We start from the raw sequence: 27,713 nt of genomic DNA on the forward strand, positions 1-27,713 counted from the left end.
ATGCTTAAACTTATTTTTTAACAATTTATGTCCAACATAAACGGATTTTCAAAATAAATTATAATATTTCCTAGAGTGTGTGTTGCTTAACAATGATATGATATTCATAAAAGAGACCATGTATAAATAAGTAAACAATCAAACTTTAATATATATCTCAAATTGAAATAAAATGCCAACCACAATTGACAATAGATTATAAAATTAATTTTCAAGATTGTAAATTTCTTATATGTTTTTATTCTTTGTCAAATGAATTATCAAATAAGTCATTTGTAATTTTGTTTTATATTTTGGAATGTTGATATGTGTAGAAATAAAACTTGTGTATTTGTTTTACTTATCTTTGTGTTATTTTGTTTTAGATAGTAATGTTAGGATTTGTATAATTTTAAAATTATTGAATAAATATTAATAAGTGTAATTCATTCTTGGTATAAGTGGTGAATTCAAAGTAATGCATTTTATATCAAGTAATTTGTTGTATGACTTTCTAAATGGCAAATACATGTTGTTTAAAAAAAAAAAAAATCATATGAAAATACGGGTCAACCCGACCCGACCCGACCCGCAACCCGATTAACTCAAACCCGTTTTTTTAACCCACTTAAAATGACCAGTTTTTTTACCTGCAACCCAATTGACCTGACCCAACCCACCCATTTTGCCATGTCTACAAATATGCTGCATTAAGCTAATCATTGCTGTTTAGCCACTAGCTTAAAGGAAATTAATATATATTTTGCAAATCCTCAATTTCGTCATATACAATTTTTTAAGGTTTCAATTTTCTTAACTAACTATATTATTTAAATTCTTAATAAATAAACAAATAAATTTTTGAACAAAACCAGCGTTTGGACGTGTTTGTCCGCTTCCCGGAATGAATGTCTATTTTTTTAAGGCATATGAATGTGTCTATTGATTATACTTTTTTTCTATTATGCTTGATTGTGGGGGAAGAAGGATTCAAAAAAGGTAATTTCATTCTTAATTAATGATTGTTTTTGTTTTGTATAACTGTGACTCATGACTTTGTTTTCGGTGTTCGAACGAGTAGCATGTGTGCCAAAGAAATCCTAGTGGCTAGATTAATTGAATATTGAATTTATGCAAGAAAGCAGTTTTTCTCTATCCCTTGCATGAATCATTAATGTGTGTTTGGGAGCTAGTAGTTATCAGCTGGCTCACTACTTAAATTATATATTGTTTGTGGGTCTTACATAAATCCCGTTTAAACTTAATTTAGTTATTTAAAGTCGAAATTAACAGCCTTTTTTGTCAAAATGTTAAGTTAGGTAACTGTTTACAAATCCTACTTTATGATATTATGGTATCGGTGTGTACCGTTGCACTGTTTATATATATATATATATATATATACTCGTGAACACAATTATTAATATTATTATTATTAGTACACATTTTGATAGTTGCTACATTTTAAAGTTTCTAATTGTAAGTAATGAATTTGAGATCTATTTTTAAGTAATGAGCTTAATTGAAGACTGTTTAGTTTAGTATTAGACAAATAACAACTGCAGGCATGAACATTTGGAAAAAAAATAGACATTTGGAGTGAAGCAATTCAAAATGCAAACATTTGCAGTAGAAGACCAAACATCAATTAATAAACAGTTTGGAACTAAGTATTCATATATAAATAGTTTTTTTAATAAAAAAAAATAGAAGAATTTTTGAACACGTGTATTTAGAGACCAGTTTATAAGTTATAACTAAGAAGTATGATTTCGTGAAAGTTTCCTAATATTCTTTTAACTCAAAATTTTTTTTTTTTTTTTTTTGGTTATAGGGATAATACATATAAACTAAGAAGCCAAAATAGCTAGGTTCGCGGCTGTAAGCCTACAATAATTAGTCCTATTTACATCAGAGCAGATAGGATCAATAACAAAGGATGGGGGAGCATCAAAAACACAGAATTCTACATCAAGATTACATCCATTCTTTGCAACAACCTCCACATGTGAATTGTTGGTATTTTTGATGCTTTATCCCCTCTCTCTCTCTCTCTCTCTCTCTAATACGTCTACTTTTCACAGAAACCTCTCCCTGCACTCGCCATTTAGCTTAAAAATTCTCTCTTTCTCTCTCGTTTCATCCATTTGATTGCTCAGGCTCTTTCCCAATTTCATCATTTTTTCTATTTTGTTATAAAATTTCTCTTTGCTCATCAATTTCATTTGCTGGTAGAAGTAAACAGTACATCTCCAATTCTATCTGAGATAAAATGTCTGAAATGAGACAACCACCAATTCTTCAACAGAGGAAGAACCATGTTCCAAATGACATCATATTCAACAGCATCCTGACCAGGGTACCGGTGAAATCATTGATGAGATTTAGGTGTGTATGCAAATCCTGGGACTCCTCAATCACCACTCCTAATTTCATCTCCACCCACCTTTACAACAACAAAAACAAACATCCCCATCATCATAATAATGCTAATGGTTATGTCATACATATGCCATCGCTTCCTTCTTCTTCTAACAGACCAGTCATTATGGTCGCTTTTGACAGAACCTTTGATAGGATTTATGAGACTGAAATTCCTTCTGATTTTGTGCATGTCCATATAGTGGGTTCTTGCAATGGCTTATTGCCTGATACTTGCTTAAGACAATTAATGTGTGTTACACTCGGATTTGCTTATCAGTCCGAGAATGATGACTACAAGGTTGTCAGGATTTCATCTTCTAATTTGTATGGACATGAGATTGAGGTGTAACTTTAGGTTCAAATTCATGAAGGTATGAAATCTCATTACCAACCAATGTAACGTTCTGGGCAGAGAGAGCTCATCCAAAGATTCCAAACCCATTGGTTAGTGGAGATTTGCACTGGATGGCATTAATTAATGGAGAGAATCGCTGGACAGCAAATAAAAGAACTATTGTGGCATTTGATGTCAATTTTGAGAAATTCAGAACGTTAAAACTGCCTGATAAGTCTATGTCTCGTATCGGTATAATTGCTAGAAAGGTACAACTTGATAAGAGATGTCTCGCATTATTCAAAGGGAAACTGGCTTACATTAAATATGGACCACGTGGCTACGAATACTCCATATGGGTGATGAGGGAGTATGGTATGGTTAAGTCTTTTGGAATAAATTTTGGCAAAAACCACATTTTCGTATTTACATTTTCACGCGATTTTCACTTTGTTCTTTAACTTTTTTTTTTCCACCACTTTTAGTCCCTATCTTGAAAAACGAGTCGTTTTTGTCCCTGCCGTTACATCAAAAACGGAAATTGCACAGGTAGCAAACGGAAGCTGATGTGGCCACTAAAATAATAATAAAAAATGTTATTTGACATTAAAAAATGCCACGTCAACATCTAAATTAAAAAACTTAATTTATTAATTTTAACAAAATAAAAAAATTAAAAACAGAATTAAAAACTAAAAATCATATGAATTGAGATCTAAGTGTATCTTGAACAAGAACACAAGCCCAAATCTAAGAACACAAAATTAAAAACCCAAAAAATAAGAACAAAAAATTAAACTATGAGCCCAAATCAAATTAAACATGAACAAGAAATTAAACATGAAAACAAAATTTAAAACCCAGAAAATTAAAACCTTAGAGCCGAAACCTAGAATTAGAATTCATGCCAACATTCTTGACAAACCCAAATAAAATTGATAAATTAAACATGAACACATTATATATTTGAACAAGAACACAAACCTAGCAAGTTTAAAACCCAAAAAATTAAATTCAAACCTAGTAAAATGAAATTTGAGCCTCCAAATCTCACATCCCAACAAATCCAAGCAACCACCAACAAATTGGCAAAACCCAACCCACCACCACTCCACTGACCCCCCACACCACCAATAGATCAGAACAAAACCACCCACCTCCACTCCACCGACCACACAAATCCATGTGTTGGAGAGGGAAAAAAGAAAAAACAGCTGGCCAACCACCCATCGCAACCCACAATCCAAGCCACCACTCCACTGACCCCCCACACCACCAATAGATCGAAACTAAACCACCCACCTCCACTCCACCGACCACACAAATCCACGTGTTCGAGAGGGAAAAAAGAAAAAACAACCGGCCAACCACCCATCGCAACCCACAATCCCAACCACCACCATGTCCCAGCCACCCAACAAAAATCCACAAACCCAGCCTTAAAATCAAGATTGGTAAGCCATAAGCCCATGTAGCACTAAAACTATAAAATCAGTAACCCCACATAGCAAAAAAGTAAAGCCAATGAGTGAGCTATTGAAGGTGGAGGTAAAGTCGGTGGAGGTGGAAAATAACGAAAAAAACCCAGGAAGTTCAAACCTGAGAATTGATGTGTAGAGCTGACCACGGTGGAAGTGAGGCTAGTCATGGGTGGAGGTGAGGCCGGTCATGGGTGGATGTGTTGTTTGGGGTTCATGTGTTGTTTTCATATGCTTAGATCCCTATTAATAGTTCGGGAAAGATTTTTTTGAGCTTGGAATATTGATTTTGTGTTCTTAGAGTCATTCGTGATTTTTGGATTTTAATTTTGTGTTCTTAAATCTGGGTTTGTGTTCTTATTGTTCTTGTTTAAGACACACTTAGATCTCAATTCATGTGATTTTTAATTTTTAATTCTATTTTTAGTTTTTTTTTTATTTAGTTAAAATTAATAAATTAATTTTTTTAATTTAGATGTTGACGTGGCATTTTTTAATGCCAAATAATATTTTTTATTATTATTTTAATGGTCATGTCAGCTTCCATTTGCCACTTGTGCAATTTTCGTCTCTGATGTAAGGGTAAGGACAAAAACAAGACGCGTTTTTTAGGATAGGGACTAAAAGCGGTGGAAAAAAAAAGTTATGGACCAAATTGGAATCGTGTGAAAATGTAGGGACGAAAATGTGGTTTTTTCCATAAAATTTTTGTAGTACCATTTTTGGGTCATTGCATTGCCTTTACCGAGTATGGTTCACTTCTGTTCTAACTAGGTGCATCTGTGATCAAGCGAAGATCCTGGAAGATAAGTTTCTTTTATTTGACACTGAAAATCTACAGGAGAAGGAACTTGATATCCAACTTCTTTCATTTGTAACTAATTTCATAGAGAGCCTTGTTTTACTTGATCAAGCAAACATGTTATCTTACTAACCAGATGGTGGCATGCATATAAAAAGTGAAGTCATTAGTGGTATGGATGAAGTGAAACTCTTGTTATTCCTTTTCCTTTAGTATTAGGCATGATAATATTGCTAAAAGCTTGATTTTTATTTCATGTACACATTATCCTTTTGTAGCTATTATGAATTAGTATTTGATATCTATGTGTAACATGTGAATGGTTGTTGTGGTATGATGGTTGCTATTCCTTTAGTGTTATAAAGAGCTAGATTATAGCTTTCATGACTTCAATTTAAAAGAAGAAACGACCCCAACTATATATATAAATATATATATATATATATATGTAACTTGAATAAAAGAAGCTAATTGATTTGTAGATACTCAAATCTCTTCATATACAAATTTTTAACGTGTCAATTTTCTTAAATAACAACTAGGGTAAATTACAAAATACATCTCTGAAATTTGGAGTGTTTAGATTTTACATCCTGAAGTTACATTTTGTTTGCATTAGCAGCCCCTCCAGTTAGTTTTTGCTGACATGACTATTAAGTGCCACGTAAGCTTATGAAGTGTACTAATGATCCAATAATTCATTACACAAATTTAATTATTACACCTCAGATAAATAACCAAAAAAAAAAAAAATTTAATTATTTCTACGAAACTAATAAATAATTTAATTCTATCTTTTACCTCAAAAAATACAATAATTTATTTTTTTATTTTTTATTTTTTGCCTCATAGGATGAACAAACCTGGACAATCAAAAATGAAAAACACTGACGAACAACCCAGAAAAATAAAAAATGAAGAACAAACCAGAAAAATCAAATACAAAAATTCCAACCAGCAAAAAACAAATTACCACAGTAGATTCAAACCCAGAAAAACACAACCATAAGATTGGAATGAAGAAATAATCGAAGCTAGGAAAATTGAATTAAAATTGATTTAGATGAAATGAACAAGAATGTTGAAAAAAAAAAAAAAAAAAAGAGTATTTTCCTTTCAATATCAATTGATGAGATCTAAGAGCACTTTGCGGAATAACCCAATCCATAGAGTCGTGATCCATCAGAGCACAACTAACGGGAGGGGCTGCTGATGATCTTGAGTAACCACAATAGCCACAGTAGCCATAGTTAGTAGCCCAACCCTATGAGTACTGGTATTCTATCTCTCTCTCTCTCTTTGGCCTCACCAAATTGTGGAGTAATTGTGATTTTTGTTTTAGTTTAGTTCTTATATTATTTTGATCATTTCTATGGCCTATGTGGGTATTAATTGAGATTGTACTGGGTTGGATTTGATGTTAGGAATTTTCGGGACACCCAGAAAATGTTAAAGAAAAAAAATACTTGAATTATTTTATTTTTTGTTTTAAGTTTATGTGATTTTGAATTTTAATGAATTTAATTTTAATTATTTTAAGTGTTTTTGGTTATTTATTTGAGATGGTATAATTAAAATAGTTAAGTCCACGTGTCATGTATCAATTGGGTCATTAGTACACATCATAAGCTTATGTGGTACTTAACAAACATGTCAGCAAAAACTAATGGAAGGGACTACTAATGCAAACGGAATGTAACTTTAGGGTGTAAAATTCAATTTTTGAAATGTTAGGGTGTAAAATCTGAACACCTCCAAATTTCAGGGATGTGTTTTGCAATTTACCCTAACAACTATATAATTTTTAAAATTTTTAATAAATAAACAAATAAATTTTTGAATAAAACCCGTGTCATGTTCAATGGCGCCTCTAAGAATTTTTCTCAAGGTATTCTTTAAGAAGTATAAATTATACAATTTAATAAAAAGAGAAATTCATATATTGACAACAACAACAATAAAAAAACACGCAAATATATAAAGTTTACAATTGCTTTTTACGAGTTTTCATATTTTAAAATCGTTACATGATAGTCTCATTATCAATGCTGCAAGCTACATCTTTTTCAATGTACATAACCAAGCAATTATTCATTCACTAAATGTAAAACAAATTATGAAGTAAAATTTAATTTTATTAGCATAAAAAAATTGAGGGTGTTTCTAAATCTTTTTTGAAGGGTAGATAAATAAATTTTTTTTAAATTATCATATTTAAGGTGGTGCCGCCCCTGGTTATGTTCTGTTTTTTTGTAACATCATGGCTGCTTTTGGAAGTTTTTGTTCCCTTTGCCGAAGGAATATGTCGATTTATTATACTTGATTGTACAACATCACATTTTTGGTATTTTTTATTCAAAACAAAAACCAAAAACGTTTAATCTACGAGCTACTATTGTTGCCTGTTAGCTTGTTCTCCACACCCCATTTCCTTTTTTAATTTTTATTTAATTTTTAATTTTTAGTTAGACTATGGTACGTGGAAAGATGGTAATAATTGCCATCTTTAATTAGTGATTACATGTTTCTTCTGACAAGAGAGCTATATTTTTTCAGATTTTAAAATATGTTGTTTGAAATATGGTACCAAATACATTTTTTTGATTTATGAGTACTTTAAATACTGAAGAGGCCGTCCATCTAATACTTTTTAAATCATGTGTACTTTAAATACTGAAGAGGCCGTCCATCTAGTACTTTAAATACTTTTCACAACACTTTTAAATCACAATTTTCATATAATTTTGAATAACAATATTTGAAAGCTAATACTGAAGAGGTCGTCCATCTACGATCCTACATCATACCCATGGTGAGGCAAACAGAGTGATGGACCGATCAGCATAAAAGGGAAGGCAGCAACTCAAGTCAATTAGAAATATATGCAGAGTGTCCATTTTTTTTTTTTTTTTTTTTATAAGACAATGTCCATCTTTTGTTTCTTGTGATTATATGTGGAATCTTTAACAGAAATGCACTCCCAGAGGAGAAAATATTTTGTATCAAATGATACTATATTAGTGATGTAAGGACAAGATTAGAATTCCTAGCCCAACACGTGAATGGACTAAGGCCCAAAAAGTCCAAAACAATGAATTTATAGAGTATGGGTTAGAAAAACTAGGCTTTGGTTAAGCGCACAATGAGTTAGATAGGTCTAATGACTAAAGAATAAAAACATACAAGTGTAAAATGAAGAAAAAACGTCCTTGGCAGAATTCGAGGATACTGGTTCTTATATAATGTTCTTGGGTAAGGTTACAAATCTAGTTCTAGATGGCTACAATACTTCTTTCTTGATTTTTCTGATCCTCCTTTCATGGTGGGTTCCTTCCATTATATAGTTCCCTTTAAATGATCTTGCCCTTCCACTTGTTGCCCATCCAAGCTTTTACTTGGGTATCCGTCCCATCGAACACCCCCTCTAGCCTCTTTGTGTGTTGGGACAGCCAATCTAGCCTTGTTCAGGGGTTTTCTCCACATTAATGCAGCCAAAAAGTTAGCTGCAGAACAATTAATGCGGTGGTTGCAGTTTTCTCTCTAGATATTTTTAGGACTCTTCCCCATCTGACGTTTCTGCAATGCTCGTCCACTCCAACTGAACTTCTGGGATCGTCTCTCTTGTTAATAAACCATCCTTTAGGACCTCAGTTCTGTCTAGTCGAGGATATTTTCATCCTCGGCACACTCTCCAGGGCTATTATGACCAAACCCCGCCTTTTATTTATCTGTGCAATCTCCTCCAACGAAGAATTCTCCTCCTCAGGTAGGTCCTTGTTCTCAGTTTGGGCCAATATATGGATAAATAATGAACTTCCGAGCCCAAGGGCCCTACAATAGCCCCTCGAGATTCCCCTTTCTGGCTTCTCGGGAAGAAAGGAGGATTTCGATGTCCCTAAATTAGCTCCATGCCTATTTCACCCTTCCTCTGCTTATGAAAACGCCCTTTTGTCTGCCCAAGACATGCTCCTGTCGTTGCAATATTCGAGGCACATCTTTATTAAATTCTGACGGCTCTTTGTCCCCCACGTTCTACAGCATAATGCGAATCATAAGGTTGAGGGCTTTGTTGAGAATTGAGCGGGAACTTTCCCGCTCTCTACTCTCTCCTTGGTATAAATATCTATCAAATCAATTTCTTTTCTCACTTTAGCATTCATTTCGTTCTAGCACTCATACCTTGAACCTGCACACCTTTTCAACTCACCTGAGCCCTTCCAAATACTAAAGGCTTGTCTGAGGACACCTTTATTCTTTCCGTAAGTCTTTTTGAACTTTTACTCTTTAAAATTCTACACATTCCTCTTTTCTTCACGTTCTTTCTCTTTCTCTTCGGTTCTAATTTCCTTTCTCAATCTCTTTAGTTTTCCTAACCTTTTCTAGAAATGGGTAGATTTAAGAACTTAGTAGATTCTAAGGAGGGGATAGAAAGCTTTAGGGTTCGTTATAGGATCCCTCCAAGAGTAGGAATTAGGTACTGTGATGAGGGTCAATGGCACGAGGATAAGCAAGTCGGGGAGGTAGTAATCTTGATGATTGCCTTCATAGAAGGAGGGATGAAAATCCCCATGGGTGGAGTCACTAGAGACTACTTTAGAGCTCATAGGTTAGCTCCCACTCAGTGTGCCCTTAATATGTTTAGGATCTTAGGCTCCGTGGATGCCTTCAACGAAAAAATGGGTTTAGGTTTAACTCACCACGATGTCAATTGGATCTATAACCTTCACCGTCTAAAGGGGCTGGGATACTACTTGAAATCAAGGTATCCCGAGGTTAGGCTCATTCAATGCCTCCCCAAATCCAACAAGGGGTTGAACAAAGACTTCGTGATTTTGTCAGGGGAGTGGAGTGATGGTCTCCTTTGCCTGACAAGAGAGGGAGAACCAGGTGGGGTACTAGGTTTAGGATACTCATTTATAAGTCTTTTCTTTGATTTGTTGTATTTTCGTATCTGATAAAATTTTATTTCCCTGATGGATTTGCAGACAGACGCGCTGCTGAACCGAATTTCAATCTGGTCAACAAGGATAGCCTAGACGAAATCCTTAAAGCTGAAGTGTTTGTGAATTCGGTCCTCTAGTTACGAGCGGCTCACTTGATCCTAGGATACATGTCGATCTCATCAAGCTTCCAAGCTCCTAAGTGTATCATAAAGGTCAGAGACCCCCGCCTTCAATGGATAAGCATAGCTGCGCCAAGTTTCCTTCTTCTTGGTCCAAAAGTAGAGAGCGTAGAGATCACAACTCCTATCCTTAAAGGTATTCCTAAGGCAGGAGTCTCGTCATAACAACGAATGGCCGGAGCAACCACTTCGTCTCGCCTTGCTGACATAAAAGAAGGAGAAGTGTTAGAAGTAGCTGACTCTGAGGACGAGTTTGAAGTTTTCAGCCAAGCCCTGTGCCCAGAGATCTCGTACCCTGATCACAGTCCCCCATTTTCACCAATAATCGACGAAATAGGGATACAACACAAACCTAAGTCTAGTTTGCTGGACTTGATAGAGTCCCAACCCGAGAAGGATGCATTTGGGAAGGTAGCACGCACTAAGCCTCCCACCCCTCCACCTACTCTGCCCCCTCCCCCTCCAAGGCAACCGACCTGAAGAGGAAGAGGGAGTCGAAAGGAAAAGAGGTGATGGGAGCAGGGCAAAATCTTCCCCCTGGTGAGGACGAGGCTCAAAAGGTATCAAAACAAGCCAAAACGGGGCAGAGGGGCGCCGAGAGGGGTGCCGAGAAGAGGGGTGATCCTTAGGTTGGGCCTCCGACCTGGCTCCCTGCCCCAATGCTGAATGGGGAACCTCTCCTCACTAACGCCTCCATTCGTGACTTTCAAGGAGGAGTAGCCTGTCATATGGCCGACGCAATAAAGCAAGCCCTGTTGCTCCCTGAGGACATAGCCGAGCTACATGATATGAAGAGACATGAGGTTTTCCTCAGTCTCAAAAGATATCTTGCTATGGTATGTCCCCCTTCCTTCATACTAACTTATTCTCTTCACTTTCCCCTTCTAACTCTTATTTCTTCCTTTAACAAGCTGTTCAAGCCTCTTTCCGGGCTGAGGAGATAACTAACTCTTGCCATTGACAAATGAAGAAGGAGGAAGGGAGGCGTAACGTTGCTATGGAAGCCTTTAGCATGGTTGAGAAGAGCAACCAGGAGCTCAAGAAGAAGCTACAGGAGGAGGAGAAAGAAAGGAAGTATGCAGTGGCAGCCCTGGGGAATGTTGAAAAGCAAGTTGAAAACCAAAGGCTGCTGCTGCGTACTGCTGAGGACAACTTGGCCACCTTCAGGACTCAGATTGCTGAACTAAAAAAGAAATTGGAGGAGGTCGAGAAGGCCAGAGTTCTCATCAAGAAGGCCTGAGGGCAGATAGAGAAGGCCAAAGATGAAGCAGAGCAACACGACTATGACGTTGGTGTGGCCGAGACCGAGGACGCCCTTAAGGCCGAGGTCCCTGCTGTATGCAGAACTTATTGCCCCCTGACATGGGACGAAGCCCTCAACCAGGCTGGGGTTAAGGCCTTTTCCGTGCTCAGGAAGGCAGGAAGTGTCTACTACCCGTCAGCCATACGCCCTGCAAGCTCTTTAGATTCCAAGGCCGACCCAACACCCTCGAAAGCAGGTGAAGCCCAAGGAAGTCCACCCAAAGCCCCTCCTACAACTAATACTTCTTTTGAGGGTGGGGAGCAGGTCGAGGACACTACTAGAGCTAGGGATGTCAACGAAGGCACAATCCAAGGCCCTGACTTAGCTCCACCTGTTCCAGGGGATCTCCTTAAAGAAAAAGGAACTTCCCAGAGCATGGAGCTAGTGTTGGCAACTCTTGCCATACCCCCAAAAGTGGACTCAAAGGATAAGGCCCAAGTACCCCCCACAGCAGCGGATACCCAGCCTTCCAAAGATGCAAAGGAAAAACTTGTAATAAAGATGAAAAAGTAGTTGTATCTTTTTCTTGTTATTTAGCTGCCTTTGTTAGAAGCCTTAACTTAATGGAAATTGCAGATTTTCTTCTTATGATTTTGGTGTTTATGTTGCTCCTACTTTAAACTTTGCTTGTTGTGATGGGATATGTGGGATATATCTTGAGTGACCAATCCATCTAAGTAACAACACATATCTTATGCAAAAATATGATCAGTATTAAAATAGATTAAATCTGCCAAGTTAATCACCTTGGCCATGCCTAATTCTAACTTGAAAAACTTGCACAACATTGTGACGTGAACATAGGTTTTAAAGTTGCAACCTGCCTTACTTAAAAACAACTTTATAAGACTTGAGAGGTGATGTGCATGAAATATATACAAGAAAGTACTCACATATCTACATATTAGCCTTACTTTTATGTTATTTTGTGACTGATTATATAATATCTTTGTGTTGTAGGTAACAAGGGCTTTACATGCAAAGTGGGGCTAGGCCAATTGAATCAAGCTAACTTACATCCAGCCAGGCATGAATTCACGAAAAGACCAACCCAATTAAATTTAAGTCCAATTGGAGTAAGGAATCAAAGGAAATTTGCACCAAATCCAAGTCCAATTCGGATTAGGATTCCAGACTGCACATCAGTTAGTATTTTTGACATAACTTTCGGTTCAGATGTCCAATCAAGATGATTCAAGTTGGGCTGGAACGTTAGCTTAAAGGGCTACAACTTTGTAGTTTACCAAAAGTCCAAATTCTGAAGTTAAGTGGGCCAAAATAGTCAGTTAAGTGAAGCCTAAAAATCTGGGATTTTCTCCAAACGGGAATTCAACTTGTAATATGATTCCTTGACCTATTTAAAAGGCTTTTTAGGGCAAAATTCAGGGGGGCTGAGGCTAGTGCTAGGGCTGAGGGCTGTACGTAGAGAGTATGGCTACTTCTTTGGTTTTCTTCCATGACAGTTAGTTTTATTTTATTTGTCTAGTTTAATGTTTAATATTTTATTTTTGTGTTTTCTTTCAATTACTATGTGTAGCTAAATTTATAATTAGGGTTGAGGATGAAACCTTGTTAAGGATTATTAGTAATATTTATGTGATTTGATTTTTTCCACAATAGTTGTTCTTTATTAATTTAAATTGTTCTTACTTCATATCAATTGACTAAGATGGAATTCTAAATATGAGTTCAATCATGTTTTTCTTATGATTTAGGATTCATCTTAATTCAATCATGTTTTTCTCATGATTTAGGATTCATCTTAATTCAATCATGTTTTTCTCATGATTTAGGATTTCATCTTAATTAATTGAATGCTTGGTTTATTAATTCTTGATTATAAAATTGGATATCACTTGTGATTTGTCTGTCAATGGATACAATTTATGATTTGATTTTTAGAATTGGATATATCTTGTGATTTGTTTGGCTACGGATACAATTGATGATTTGGTTTTATACTTAAGAAGCGAAGAAGAACATGCTTTTGATTTTTAAAATAAGGGTTTAAATGATGATATTTTCCATGATAGCAAGATTGATTTCTAGATTATCATGTAGTGAGTTGGGAAAAATTAATAATCATAAATATATGCTGATATGACTTGCAAGGTGGATTCCAAAACCTTAATTCATTTCCCTTGATTGTTTACATCTTTTTATTGCTTTATATCTTTTGCTTAGTTTAACTTTTTGCTTAATTTTATTATTTGCTTAGTTTATTTAATTGCAAACAACCAGTTTTTATTAAACTAGATTAGGATTAATTTGGTTAAGATTTGATTTAATTTTCCTACGTTCATTCAAGTCATTGTGGGTTCGACCTTGTTCTTGTCAAACTATACTTTGGTACGGTTCGTACACTTGCGAGTATTTTAAAATTTCACAATAAGAGGCAGGCCACTTTCGTACAGACATGGACATGCCTACAAATGCTTTAAGTGATGCTCATAAGCATCCATTTGGGACCTTTTGTTGCAATGAAAACTATTGTTGTTTGGGAGTAATTACACCTAACGCCAAAATAGTTAATAAGGCTTACTGACTTACCGTAAACAAAAATTTCACAAAGTCCGCTATGCCTAAGGTTTTGCCCTGACATTTAGCCATTTAAAGGGAAGTGTCAATCCGTCCAAGGTATGCGGTCTGAGGAGTTAGGCATGACCAAGTTTTTATTTGATGCTTAGGTGGTTGTCATAATGTGTTAATTTTTCCAAAGCAAATGGTCCAAGGAACCAGGCATAGCTAAGAATCTGTTTAACACTTAGAAATATAATTGAAAGATATCAATTTTCTCAAGGAATGTGGTCCGAGGAGCCAGGCATGACCTAGGTTCTATTTGATTCTTAGATAGACGTTAATAACACATGACACATAATACAACAAACCCAAATAGGGTGAAGGAAGCCTTTATTCATAATAATACTTCTTAAGGTTGTTTACATTCCAAAGGCGTGGTATAGCTTTTTCCTCTAGATCCTCCAGATAATAGGCACCTATCCCAGCTGCCGATGTGATATGATATGGCCCTTCCCAGTTGGGTCCCAACTTTCCCCATGCTGGGTACCTTGTCGTTCCTAGGAATTTTCTTAAGACCAAGTCGCCAACTGTTAGTGGCCTTAATTTTACGTTAGCATCATACCTCTGCTTGAGCTTATTTTGGTAGTAAGCCAATTGGACCATGGCGCTTTCTCTCCGTTCTTCAATTAAGTCCAAGTTCTTCTCCAACAACTCATCATTTTTGCTTGGAATGAAGGAATTTGATCTCAACGTGGGGAATCCGGTTTTTAGAGGGATAACAGCCTCGGCCCCATAAGTCATAGAGAAAGGCATCTCCCTTATGGACCTTCGAGGTGTGCTAGTGCAACTAATAAACAATAATTAATAATTTAATTAACCAATACATTATAAAAGACAAGCAAATTAAATTATGTTATGCTAAACAACAATTAATAATTTTATAATTAATGAAATAACAATATAACAAATTATAGTTTATAAAAGACAAACAAATTAATGAAACAACTAAACAACAATAATTAATAATTTTATTAATATTTCAAATGAACTTATAGTTTATTGTTTATTCTTTTGCTAGAATTATGGACAAATATTTGATGAGAAACCACGTACTCAAGGAACACCCTAGGAAAAATTCCTAAAGTCGCCACTGTTTGGAGGACCAGCCGATCAGATAACTTGATTTTTTTTTTTTTTTAAGTCATATTTAAATATATAAAAAATCTCAATTCATTTTTCATCTTACAACCCTAAATGCATCAAGCCACCTCCGTCTACAACAATAATTAACCTTTTAAAAATGTCATCCCGATGGAGTAAGCCTTTCACATCATTATAGTGTACTATCAGATACAACTTGCTTTGCATGTATTTGGACATTACTTTAAAGTAACAAGTAACGAGCACTCCCAACATGTTAGGGAGGAGGGTATTTCCCAGGGCCAGGGCCATTTCTCCTTTACTTTTTATTTTTATTTATTTTTATTTATCTCCTGTAATCATCAAGAGAGACTCGACAAATTTGGTAAAAGAGAACTCTTTTTTGTCTTGGGGAAAAAAATAAAGAAAGAAAGAAAAGAGAAATATTTGATGGGCTGAGCAAGCCAACGAAATATGACATGTTCTATTTGTCATATTAGGCCCAATATTTAGACGGCCCAAAATGAAACCTAGGAAATAGAAACTTCTATTTTAGACTCTTCCTTTCACTTTTTGTAGGTGCCTTCATCGAGTTTGGAACTATAATCATCTAAATCATCATTTGGCTCCATATGTGGGAAACATGTAGTTGTCTAAGACAAAGATTGTATGTTTTGTTAGGTTCTAAGACTTTAGGAACTAAATGTATTAGAACTTCATTCTGAATTTGTTTCCAAACCATGATCAAAACATTTAGTTTAGGTTTAGACTTGCTCAAAGTTTGTTTTAATATAAGATTGAAATCAAGTAATTGCAAGAAATTATTGTTCAATTTCTACAAGGCTCGATCGATTGAAGAATAGACTCGATCGATCAAGAATCGTAGATCAGAAATTTTCTGTAGAATTTTCATTCACAGCCCAAGCCCATATGACGTGCAGGGTTAAGTGTTTCACTCCTAGTATAAAAGTAAAAACCCTAGCTATGTTTTGGAGGTCTTTTGTGTGTTAAATCTTTTGTAAGATCTGAGAAAGAATTGGTAGGTGATTTAGTTGCTGCATAAAGAACATTCACGAAGATCCAAAATCTTTGAGAGGTGTCTCAAAGTCACAATTGGGAGAACTTGTGCTAGTGCAGATTCAAGGAAAGAAGTAGTTCGTGAATTCGGAGCTGTCACGTGGTCGTGGTAGTAAGTTTTCTACAGGAGGTAGCATTAGGGTGTTAGTGATCTAAGTCCTATTGTAAAAACTTCAATTCTTTCTTAGCGAATCTGTTTTTATCTTGAGGATAGTTAGGTTAAATCCTCTCCAGGTTTTTTACCGGTTTGGTTTTCCTAGGTGATTAGGTCTTTGTGTTCTTTACTTTCTACATTATTTGTTTTGCTCACAATAGTTTAACCTAGACTTGAATAACAAACTTATTAATCAACTTGGCTTAATATTAGGTTAAACATATTGTGTTAAGGGGTCTAAAAACCTAACAAGTTTAATGACTCAAAAAACCACTAGTAACTTATGTACTATATCTCAAAAAGATTAGTTTAGTCACAATTGAGACTTATTGTAATTGTTAATAAAACCAAGATCACCCCAATATATGCTTGATGTGGGTACTCAAGCACACACCCCACAACAAACACTCAAATAATATTCAATCAATCAAGGGTATCACAATCGCCCTCACTTAAATCCCCAAATTGTAATGCATGTAAGTTCAATCTATATATAATGAAGGTTTTAATCTCAAATGTGATTTGATAATAGTTGATTTTTAATCATTTTTAATACATGGTGAACATTGAAAATGTATATTTTGAGTGGTTGCTCGTTTTAATTTCATTTGATAAGTGTATGGTGAATTGTTAATATTGGACAACATGCATTAATAGATAAATCTTTAAATAGTGCCGAAGGATGCTTAACACCTATCATCCTATAACTTAGCCTTCTGACTTAAATTTGGGACTATAGGCTTTGTAGTCTTTTCCGTGTAACTATCATCCTCGGAGATTGTCAATAGATCATAAAGACCTTGTAACATATTTTCTTGTAATCGATATAGTATTTTGTAAACTAAGATATATGTAATGTTATTCCTAATATTTTCATTTATAAGTGGCGGTTCCATGTAAGAGAATCCATAATTCACTATTTCTTGAGTGCATTCAATTAGTCCTGAATTCCTGATAACCTAGAGTAAAATGATCATAATAACTAGCTTCTACTAGATATTTTAAATTGCACACATTTAGATGCATTGCAAACTAGAGACATAAAATTTTTCAATGGTATATAACTTGCAGGGTAATATTCTTTAAGATAATTCTTGAATAAATTTAGAAAATGAATTAAAAATGCTGAATAAGGTTCTTTAATACTTCACCAACTTGATTTCAATATTTATTAAGTTATTTGCTTGATCATGGGATACTCTGGTGTCATTTGTTTTCAGTCCACACCAATGTTTAACTCTTATTTAAAGAACTATAAATTTATGCTCACAGAAAAATAGGTAAGAAATTATATAAGTAATGATTATGATATTATATAAAATATTTAGATTTGAAAAGGTGCAAATTAAAAGATTTTTTTCTTATTCCTTCCTTTTTCTATTTTTTTTTTTTTTTCCTGACATGTGACATATATTTGGCCATTCTTCTAGGTCCTTCATAATTTGAAGTTCAACGGTGAAAATATTCTGCACAAATTTTAATTAAATCTTGCTAGTAATATTAAAAAAATATTTTTAAAATTTCTTCATCTTTTTCATTGTTGAAAAACAATTTTTTATTTTTTTAAAAATTTTGGTACGACAAGATTTGTTTTAATGTTAACACACACACACATATAATCTCTATATCATCTTTATATATTACTTTCATGCACATTACACATGTTAGTGACTAATTACTATTAATAACAATACACATAAACATTAACAAAATAACAATAAACATGAACATGAACATAAATAATAATATTAATAATCATGATAATCATGATGATGATACTTTTTTTATTGTGAATTATATTTGGTTTTCAAGCAATACCTTAAACCTGAAGCCTTCATTATTATTATTATTATTATTTTTTCATACCAATAATTATGGGTTGGCAAGGGTGCATCATAATATGGATAATTAATTATTCTTTCGTCATGCATTTTTTGGCTTTAATAATTTGGACTTTAAATGGTAAACCCAACCCGCTTGGCAATGAAAAATTGAATGAACTAGTTGATATCAATTTTGGTTGCATTTGCATTTGAGAAATAAGATGACAAGCTAGTACAATAAAAAAACAAGATTTCAAAGCATTGATGTCAGAGACAATTTTCTAAATTTGATGGCTATTGGTGAACATGATGATTTTTAGGGACTCTACCATGTAAATCATGAAAATTATTCGAATTTTAAAAAGATAAAGCAGATATGTTGGCAATAGCTGCTTCTATGCCCCAATATTAGATAGGGAATAGCTCTAGTGCAGAAGCCCAAGGTAGGAGAGAAAAGCTCCCAGTATATACTATAATATAGGTGTAGACCAACGCGGCAGGAAAAACACCTTCCTTGAGGTAATGGCAGGCTTCAAATCTTTTTGAACTGTAAACCTCGAGGGAGAGTCCATACAGGACAACAGTTAATATGAATAGAGGAACTAGCGTTGTAGTCCTCATAAAGTATGCGCCCGTTCGAAACTTTAAAAAAACTTCCGTACGTCTCCCGTTTTCACTCCAAAGTTATAGAATTATACATGTTTTTTTTTCTTCTTTAAACATGACAGTATAAATAGCGTTTGTTACGGAATATGTAAGATACTGCTACTTAAATACGCTTGTTTCTGAAAAAAAAAAAAAAAAGTTCATAGTGAATTAGAAGTTCTCAGTGAATTATGTATCCCATCCCTTGGCGTCAAATACTGAAAAAAAAACTAAAGATACTGTCTCTCTGTCTCTCTGGAAGGATGGTCCCCATTCTCCCTCTAGGCAGTAGATGAGTTTTGTCCCTTACGGTAGTAAGGAGTGTTTTGTTTTCTTATTCTACTGTTTTATCTTGTTGTGCTGTTTTTGTTATTGACTTCTCTGTCTCCATTCTCGTTTCACTACTGGTGTGCCGAGACTAGTGGGTGTTTTTTTTTCTGGGGTATTGGGAAACAATTTTCTTTCGTTTTTTTTCTTCAACTTGTTTCTTGATATGGAAGATCTAGCAGCCATTTGGGATAACTTGTCTTTGTCCGAAAAAGAAAAATCAGGGTACACTATGCGGGCGGACCATCGTACAGGGGAGTATATGTTGGCTGCCAAATTTCTTACTCCACGTTTCTTGATAATGGAGGCGGTGGCTAGAACATTCAAGCAGCTGTGGAGATCAACAAACGGCTTTAAGATCAGGCGTCTTGGAGATCACAAGTGTCTTTTTGTCTTTGACAACCTCCCTGATGTAGACCGTATCATCAAAAATCAGCCTTGGAGTTTCGACAAATACCTAGTTGTTATTCAAAGGTATGATGGTGAATCCCCGGTTCGTAAATTAATCTTTAACAAGGTTACATTTTGGGTGCAGGTCCATAACATCCCATATAGGTACATGACGAAGCATATGGCTGAATGTTTGTGTGATATTATTGGTGAAGTGCAAAAATCCTCTGGGGCAGTTGATGATGATGGGGGTCAGTTCATGAGAGTTCGAGTTACTCTTGATATAAACTTACCGCTATGTCGGGGCCGTGTTATTACCCTTGAAGGAGGGGGCAAGTCTTGGGTTTCTTTCAAGTATGAGCACCTTCCGAATCTGTGTTACTGGTGTGGTGGTCTAAGCCATGATGAAAAAAACTATGATTTATGGATTAACAGCAAGGGTACTCTCAAGGTCGAAAATCAACAATTTGGGCCATGTTTAAGAGCCGCTTCGTACACCTCTGCTGGGAAAGATGTTATCTACGTTCCGGGGTATTATGAGAACCGGTTCTCGAAGCAGAATAATCTATCACAGTGTCCGGTGGATGTAGCGGCTATGGAGGAGGGGGTAAATGCAGAGGCGCCGGTGGAGCATTCAGTTAAGGGAAAGGCGCAAGTTGAGGAGCTAGTTAATGCAGTATCCGTTTCGAATTCAAACTCTCCTACTGGAATGGAAGGAGTAATGCACGATAAACTTAATAAATCTACTCCTAAATATTCGGAGGCAGTATCCCAGCCAATTATGGAAATTCCAACGGATCAGAAACAGAGTAATGACAGGGATTTATTTTCGGAAACACTAAAGGAGATTGATTCAGAAATCTTCAAATTTGATTCCCCTAGCCACGTCGATGTAGTAAACGATTCTCCATGCAACCTTTCTGTCCGTATTGCTCCATGCCCCACACCCCAAGCACGTGACTCACTTAAGCAGCCCACCTCCTTCAAATTACAGAACTCTACGCTGACTGAAGTCCCTGTCTTGATCGATGTCTCTGTTCCACATTCAGGTACCTGGAAAAGATTTCCTCGTCCACATCATGAGGCTGCTGCTTCGCAAGTCACACACTCATCCTCAAAACAGCCATTTTCTCTACTCCATGAATCAAATGAGTTACCTAATAAAAAACGTTTGGCTTATCAGGCGAAGTCAGGAAGTATTATTCTATTGGCAGAGACTGATATTCAGTCCTGCCAGGAGCCATGAGTGTCCTAGTTTGGAATTGTCGTGGGTTTGGGAACCCACAGACAATTCGAGAGCTCGAGAATTTAGTCCGGGCACAAGATCCTGCGGTTGTGTTCTTGGCCGAGACATGGCTGGCAGAAGATAGGCTAAAGTTTCTTTTGCGGAATTTTGTCTGTGATCAGAAGTTTGTTGTTTCAAAAATAAATCAGGGGGGCGGTCTTGCTCTTTTGTGGAGGTCTGATATTGATGTTAATGTGGTGTCTTCTTCACTAAATCACATTGATGCTGAGATTAATTCAGGTAAGGAAAATTCTTGGAGATTTACGGGTTTCTACGGTAATCCCGAGACCCACAAGCACCATGATTCTTGGGCTATCCTAAAAAATCTGAACCGAAATTCTTCTTTGCCTTGGCTTTGTGCGGGTGATTTTAATGAGATTTTAAGGTCTCATGAAAAGAAAGGTGGTAGAGCAAGACCGGAGGTGCAGATGCGGGATTTCCGTGAAACATTAGATGAATGTGGTTTTGCCGACTTGGGTTTTAGTGGTCAAAAATTCACTTGGTGTAAAAGGTTGGCAGGTGGTGTTATGGTTTGGGAGCGCCTTGATAGGGTCGTGGCTAATCAAGAATGGATTTCTATGTTTCCGGGATACTCAGTAACTCATCTTGACACGGTCTTCTCGGACCATAAACCCTTAAGTATTCATATGGAGGGGTTTCAAATCCGAAAACAAAGACCTTGGAGGTTTGAACAAGTTTGGTTGAATGATAAGGCGTGTCGTTCTATGGTGGAAGCCGCTTGGGAGAGCCCTTTTTTCTCTTCCAATCCGATGTCAGTGGTTGAGGCTAACGTGAAAAATTGTCAAAGGCATTTAAAAAAATGGAGTAAGGAATCTTTTGGTAATATATCTCGGGCTCTTGTGGAGAAAAAAAATCAGATCAAAGTGGCATAAGGGGAGGCGGTGAGAAGTGGAAATGGGGACCGGCTACATGTCCTGAAGGTTGAATTAAGAGAACTTCTTATTAAGGAAGAAAAGCTTTGGCAGCAACGTTCTAAGTTGCATTGGCTTAAAGAAGGGGATCAAAACACATGTTACTTTCATGGCAAAGCTTCCCAGAGGTATAGGAAAAATTGCATCAAACGCCTAAGAAACCAAAATGGGGAGTGGTTTGATGGGGAGGACCAAATTGCTCAATTATTTATTGACTATTACAGTGAGCTTTTCACAACTTCAAATCCGTCTCAATTGTTAGAGGTGTTGGAGAATATTCCTCAGGTTGTCTTAGATTCTATGAATGCGGATTTGGTGAAACCTTTTGTTAAGCAAGAGGTGGATGTGGCTCTTAAATAGATGGCACCTCTGAAAGCGCCAGGCCCAGATGGCATGCCCCTCATCTTCTATCAACACTATTGGGATTCCATTGGTGATGACGTGTCTTGTGCTATTCTTTCCTGCCTCAATTCAGGTTCTATCCCAGCTAGTCTTAATCATACTCATATCACCCTTATCCCCAAAATAAAAAAATCCCGAAAGTGTTTCTGATTTTAGGCCTATATCTTTATGTAACATTTTGTATAAGCTAATTTCTAAGGTGTTGGCTAACCGTTTGAAAACTCTGTTGCCATATGTTGTATCAGAATCCCAGAGTGCCTTTCAATTCGATAAGGCTATCTCAGATAATATTTTGGTAGCTTTTGAAACGTTGCATCATATGAAGATCAAAAAAAGGGGGAAGGAGGGGTTTATGGCTATGAGTAAGGCTTACGATAGGGTTGAGTGGATTTTTTTGGAGAATTTGATGCGGAAGTTGGGTTTCCATGAGAGATGGGTTGATATGGTTATGGCTACAATCAAATCCGTGTCTTACTCTTTTTTGATCAATGGGTTCCCTCGCGGTTTCATTAAGCCTACTAGGGGGATTCGTCAAGGCGACCCCCTATCCCCTTATCTTTTCTTGTTGTGCTCGGAAGGATTAAATGGGCTGCTCAATAAAGCCGTGGCTAGGGGTGATTTAAGGGGCTTCTCGCTTTGTAAGAATGGTCCACAAATCTCACACCTATTCTTCACCGATGATAGCTTGATTTTTTGTCGGGTGAGGATGGGTGATGTGCAAGCAATTCAATTGGCATTAACCCTATATAAGAGAGCATCCGGGCAAAAAATAAATGGTTCAAAAACAAATCTTTTTTTTGGTAAATCTGTCCTTGAGAGCACCAAAATAGATTTGATGAATTACCTAGGTGTTCCGGAGATTAAGGAGTATGAAAAGTACCTAGGGTTGCCGGCTATGGTGGGTAGAAAGAAAAAGGAGAGTTTTATCTATATAAAGGAGAGGATTTGGGGGAAACTTCAAGGGTGGAAGGAGAAACTTTTGTCACAAGCCGGTAGGGAGGTGTTATTGAAAGCTATTGTGCAAGCAATTCCATCTTTTTCCATGAGTTGTTTTCTATTACCGGTGAACCTTTGCCATGAGATTGAGGTTATGATAAAAAAAAATTTGGGGTCAACGTGGAGAGAGAAGAAAGATTCATTGGAAAAATTGGGAGTCTTTGTGTATGCCAAAAAATGAAGGTGGGATGGGTTTTAAGGAGCTTAGGAAGTTCAACGAAGCCATGTTAGCTAAACAAGTTTGGCGGCTGGTTCATGACAAAAAATCTCTCTTTTATCGGGTTTTTAAGGCTAAGTTTTTCCCTTCGGGTGATATTTTTTCAGCTCATGTCAAAACGGGGTCCTATGCTTGGCGGAGTATCCTCAAGGCTCGATACTTAATTGCTGAAGGTGCTAGATATAGGGTGGGGAATGGCCAATCTGTTCGGATTTATCAAGATTACTGGCTGCCTGGTGATGGGTCAGGCAAGGTGATCTCTCCCCCCTCTTTGTTACCTGCTGATGCGAGAGTTGCAGATATTATTGACGCTGATTCGGGCTGGTGGAATTTGTATCTGTTGGAAAGAGCTTTTCTGCCGTTTGAGGCACAAAAAATAAAATCCATCCCTTTTTGTCTCATCCCACAAGAAGACATTTTGATTTGGCCAAAAACTAAGGATGGCCAGTATTCGGTGAAGCTTGGGTACCAATTGTTGTGTGCTAAGGAGCTCTCTGGTTCAGCGTCAGGATTATCTAATGAGGTGAACCGGAGGATGTGGTCTGGTTTATGGAGACTGAAGGTGCCCAGCAAAGTCAAGACTTTTGCTTGGCGGGCTTGTTCTGAGTCCCTTCCCACAATGGTGAATTTGGCAAGGCGAAGGGTGGTGCTCTCAAACAGCTGCACGGGTTGTAATAGAGGGCCTGAGACAGTGATTCATGCTCTATGGGGGTGTGAGAAGGTGAAGGGGGCCTGGGGTACTGACTTTGATGAGTTGCGGAGTGCAACGAATCAAAATTTATTTTTTGTTGATCTTTTCAGGTTGGCGCTGCAGAATCCACGTGGAGCTGAAGGTTTCATCATGATTTGTTGGTCTATCTGGAATCGGCGCAACAAAATCAGAGTTAATGAAGTCGCTGCTCCCCTTGAGAAGATCCCGGAGTTGGCACAGAAGCAGTTAACGGATTTCCAGCAACTGTGTGCAAAACCGGAATCAAAAACGTTGGCGAGGAAAGTCATCTGGAAGCCTCCCGATGCAGCTCTGTTGAAAACTAATTTCGACGGTGCGGTTTTTGACGATCTGAGAGCTGCCGGAATTGGAGTGGTGGTGCGTAATTCTCTGGGTGAGGTCTTGGCTGCACTGTCTGAAATTATCCCTCTGCCTTCATCCATTGTTGCTCTGGAAACTATTGCAGCAAGACAGGCTGTCCTGTTTGTCCGTGAGCTTGGTTTCAGTGGCATTATTTTTGAAGGGGATTCTGAAGAGTCTATTTCAGCTATTAAGAAGCAAAGTTTTCAGCACCCAGTTGTGGGTCATTTAGTTCAAGACATTATGTCTTCAGTTAGTATGTTCCAATACTATTCTTTCTCTCATACGCGTCGGCATGGTAATGTTTTAGCACATGCGTTGGCTAGACGAGCGAGATTGTCTTTTCCTACTTTAGTTTGGATGAATTCCGTTCCAGGGGATATTTATCGTTTCTTTGTATCTGACATTCCAGTAATAAAATAATTTTTTTCGGGCTAGTCGGGCAGGCCTGATTCTCAAAAAAAAAAAAAAAAAAGAAAGCATTAAAAAAATCTCAATGCAACCTATCTATTTGGTCAAACAAAGAATCATAGTATAATATATCTCAAATAAAAACAAAATATGACAAAACATAAACACTCAATTTTGCTGTAATTATGTATCATGGTTTCCTAACACATAAAAAAAGGTGTATATATAAAAATTTATCTACAAAATTGATTGATTGTAGTTTAAGATTATAATCTTACTCAATAAAATAAAAATGACTACATATTTTGAAATTCTAACCATTTAATACATGTTCTTTACGCTTTTAATACACATGTAAAATTTTGTATCAATTAGATATTATTTACTATATGATATATAAGTCTATATTTTATGCACAATTTTAAACTATAAAACTTACAATTTAAACTATTTATTGATGACATAGCTATTGATCTTTAATTTTCTAGAAATTTTGCAAGTATGGAGGATATAAGAATAAGATGTAATCTAATAGTAGATTGTCAAAATTCACCTCCAATAAAAAAATATTGAATAAGATTGTAGCTATGGACAGAGGTAGACTTGGACATTGGGATTTGGGAGGCAATGCCCCCCCCCCCCCCCCACCCTAAGTTATTTTTATAAAAAAATATTAGTACATATATAGCTATTAATTTTAGCAATTTTGTTCTAAAAAATTACACTTTACCCCTCTTTTAACAATATCATTGATTAGTTTAAAAGTAATGTTATAGTCAAGGAAGTCAATACCGTACTGGAGGCTGTACCGATTTGGCCAGCTGTACAATATATTTTGGATACCAGTCAATACCGGTGTACCGTTTTGGATTTACCGCTATTTTTTACTATTTTATACAATAAACAATGTTATATTCCTAATAACTCAATATATCACATTGGCAACTTTTTATATTTTTTTATGGAGTTATTAACTTTTATCGCAACTCCTTATATGATAAGTTGTGAGGGGTGAAAAAAATTGTGAGTATATGTGGGTTCACATTTTCATCACTCACAATCACAACTCCTCACATGACAAATTATGACAAAAATTGTTTAAAATGTTGTAATATTAGCATTGTTCTAAATATAAATTTGTTGCAATACCGTGACAATATGGCAATACACGTATATTATGTCACATCATTTGGGCTCAAAGGCCAAAGCTGAAAAGAAGTGATGGAGAGCTCATCTTTTATTCAAAAATGAAAAGCTTTCCATATTTCCAATGCTTGGCAGCTAGTGTTAGTGTACTGAGTCACATGGAGAGCTTAGGAAACTTCAAATACAAAACAAAGAAAGAGAAAGTGAGAAACTAGACCATACATAACAAAGTTCAGCAAAAATAAAAAGAGAGGGAGATGGACAGACCGACAAAGAAGAAGAAGAAAAAAAAAAAAAAGGAGAGGGAGATAGACAGACCGACAGAGAAGAAGAAGAAAAAAAGGTTCAGCAAAAAAAAAAGGAAAAAAAAAGAGGGAGACGGACAGACCGACAGAGAAGAAGAAGAAAAAAGGGAAGGAAGAAGAAGAAGAAGAAGAAAAAGAAGAAGAAGCAGAAGAAGAAGAAGCAGTTGCTTCACGGTGCCACCCTTGCAGCCCTACTTCGTCATCGTCTTCTTCCTTTTCTCCTTCTTCTCTGTTTTCTTTCCTTACAAATGAGACATTTTGTGTTTCGGCCCGGTATCCATTTACCAGCAGAAATAGCCAGTATAGCCGGTACGTGGCCAATACAGTCAGTATTTTTTCCGGTACGAAACAAGGGGTTATCTGTACTGGATTACTGGCCAGTACGATATATACCGACCGTACCGGCCGGTACGGTACGGAATTGACTTCCTTGGTTATAGTCACAAACCTTTTTACAAAGTTTGAGGTAATAAATTCTTATTGGTTATCATCTAGATCCACTACTCACATCACTTTTTTACTTACCAATAATCAATCACTACATTAGTAAATCTAGCATTTTCCTCTCTCTAAAGGCCATAAAAAATTTTATAGGTCTAAAATTTAAAACAAATATACAAGCTCAAAAAGAATTAGCTCAACAACAAAAATTACTAATAGTAAAGCTAAACACAATTAAGCTCAATTAACCAATTTTACCCAAAACAAACAACCCAACCCTTTAAAAATTTTAAATAAAACAATTTTTTCCTTACTCAACAACCACATCAAATGCACAAAAAAATAAAAAATCTCTTAGCTGTTAAGAAGTAAAGTCAAAGGCCAGAGTTGCCACAAGTAGCCAACAACAAAGCTACCCCCCAAACTCCAAGTTCTAACTCCATCTTTGATTATACCCTTAGGCTACAAACAATTTTTATAGCTAAAACTTGTTCATATATATACACATTGGGTTTTTTTTAGAGAGTTGTGTTTTGAATACAACAAAATGTCATAATAGTTGAGGTGTCGACACACTATAGGTCAAAATAAAATAAAATATTAACTCACAACAACTAAAATAAGAGTATTGTGAAAATATTTTGACTCTTTTTTTATGTTCACAGATTTTCTCATTTTTTAATGATTCAATAATAAGAAGTATGAAGATTTCAACCTTGACTTTCCTAATAAAGCAAAGGAGAAAGAGTATACCAGTAAACTACACAACTCATAATAATCATGGTTAGTTTTGTAAGCATGATTATATTAGGATGTTCCAATAATTATATCACACTTGGCAAGAGTTAAACTGTCATAGTGCAAAGATTATTGTATTAAACTCAAAATATATATGGTAAATATTACGGTTTTTTTTATTAAAAAAAAGTATTATTCTTGTATAATTTTTTCATTGTTTCCACATTTTTATGCTGAATTATTGAAATGTACT

At 36.0% G+C, this 27,713-nt stretch overlaps 1 protein-coding gene across 1 annotated transcript; it reads left to right on the plus strand.

Moving 5' to 3' along the window:
* Nucleotides 1-2,251: 2,251 nt before the first annotated feature.
* On the plus strand, nt 2,252-2,752 carry LOC126720236 (F-box/kelch-repeat protein At3g23880-like). The gene has a single exon (XM_050422553.1). It carries the CDS (start codon nt 2,252-2,254, stop codon nt 2,750-2,752), a length of 501 nt encoding a protein of 166 aa, XP_050278510.1.
* The last annotated feature ends 24,961 nt before the right edge of the window (nt 2,753-27,713 follow it).

This window comes from Quercus robur, chromosome 4 (genome assembly GCF_932294415.1).
Source record: "Quercus robur chromosome 4, dhQueRobu3.1, whole genome shotgun sequence".
Classification (NCBI taxonomy): Eukaryota; Viridiplantae; Streptophyta; class Magnoliopsida; order Fagales; family Fagaceae; genus Quercus; species Quercus robur.

What these genes read in the sequence shown, in the direction of transcription:
- LOC126720236 (XM_050422553.1), top strand. Translation starts at nt 2,252, where the DNA reads ATGTCTGAAATGAGACAACCACCAATTCTTCAACAGAGGAAGAACCAT.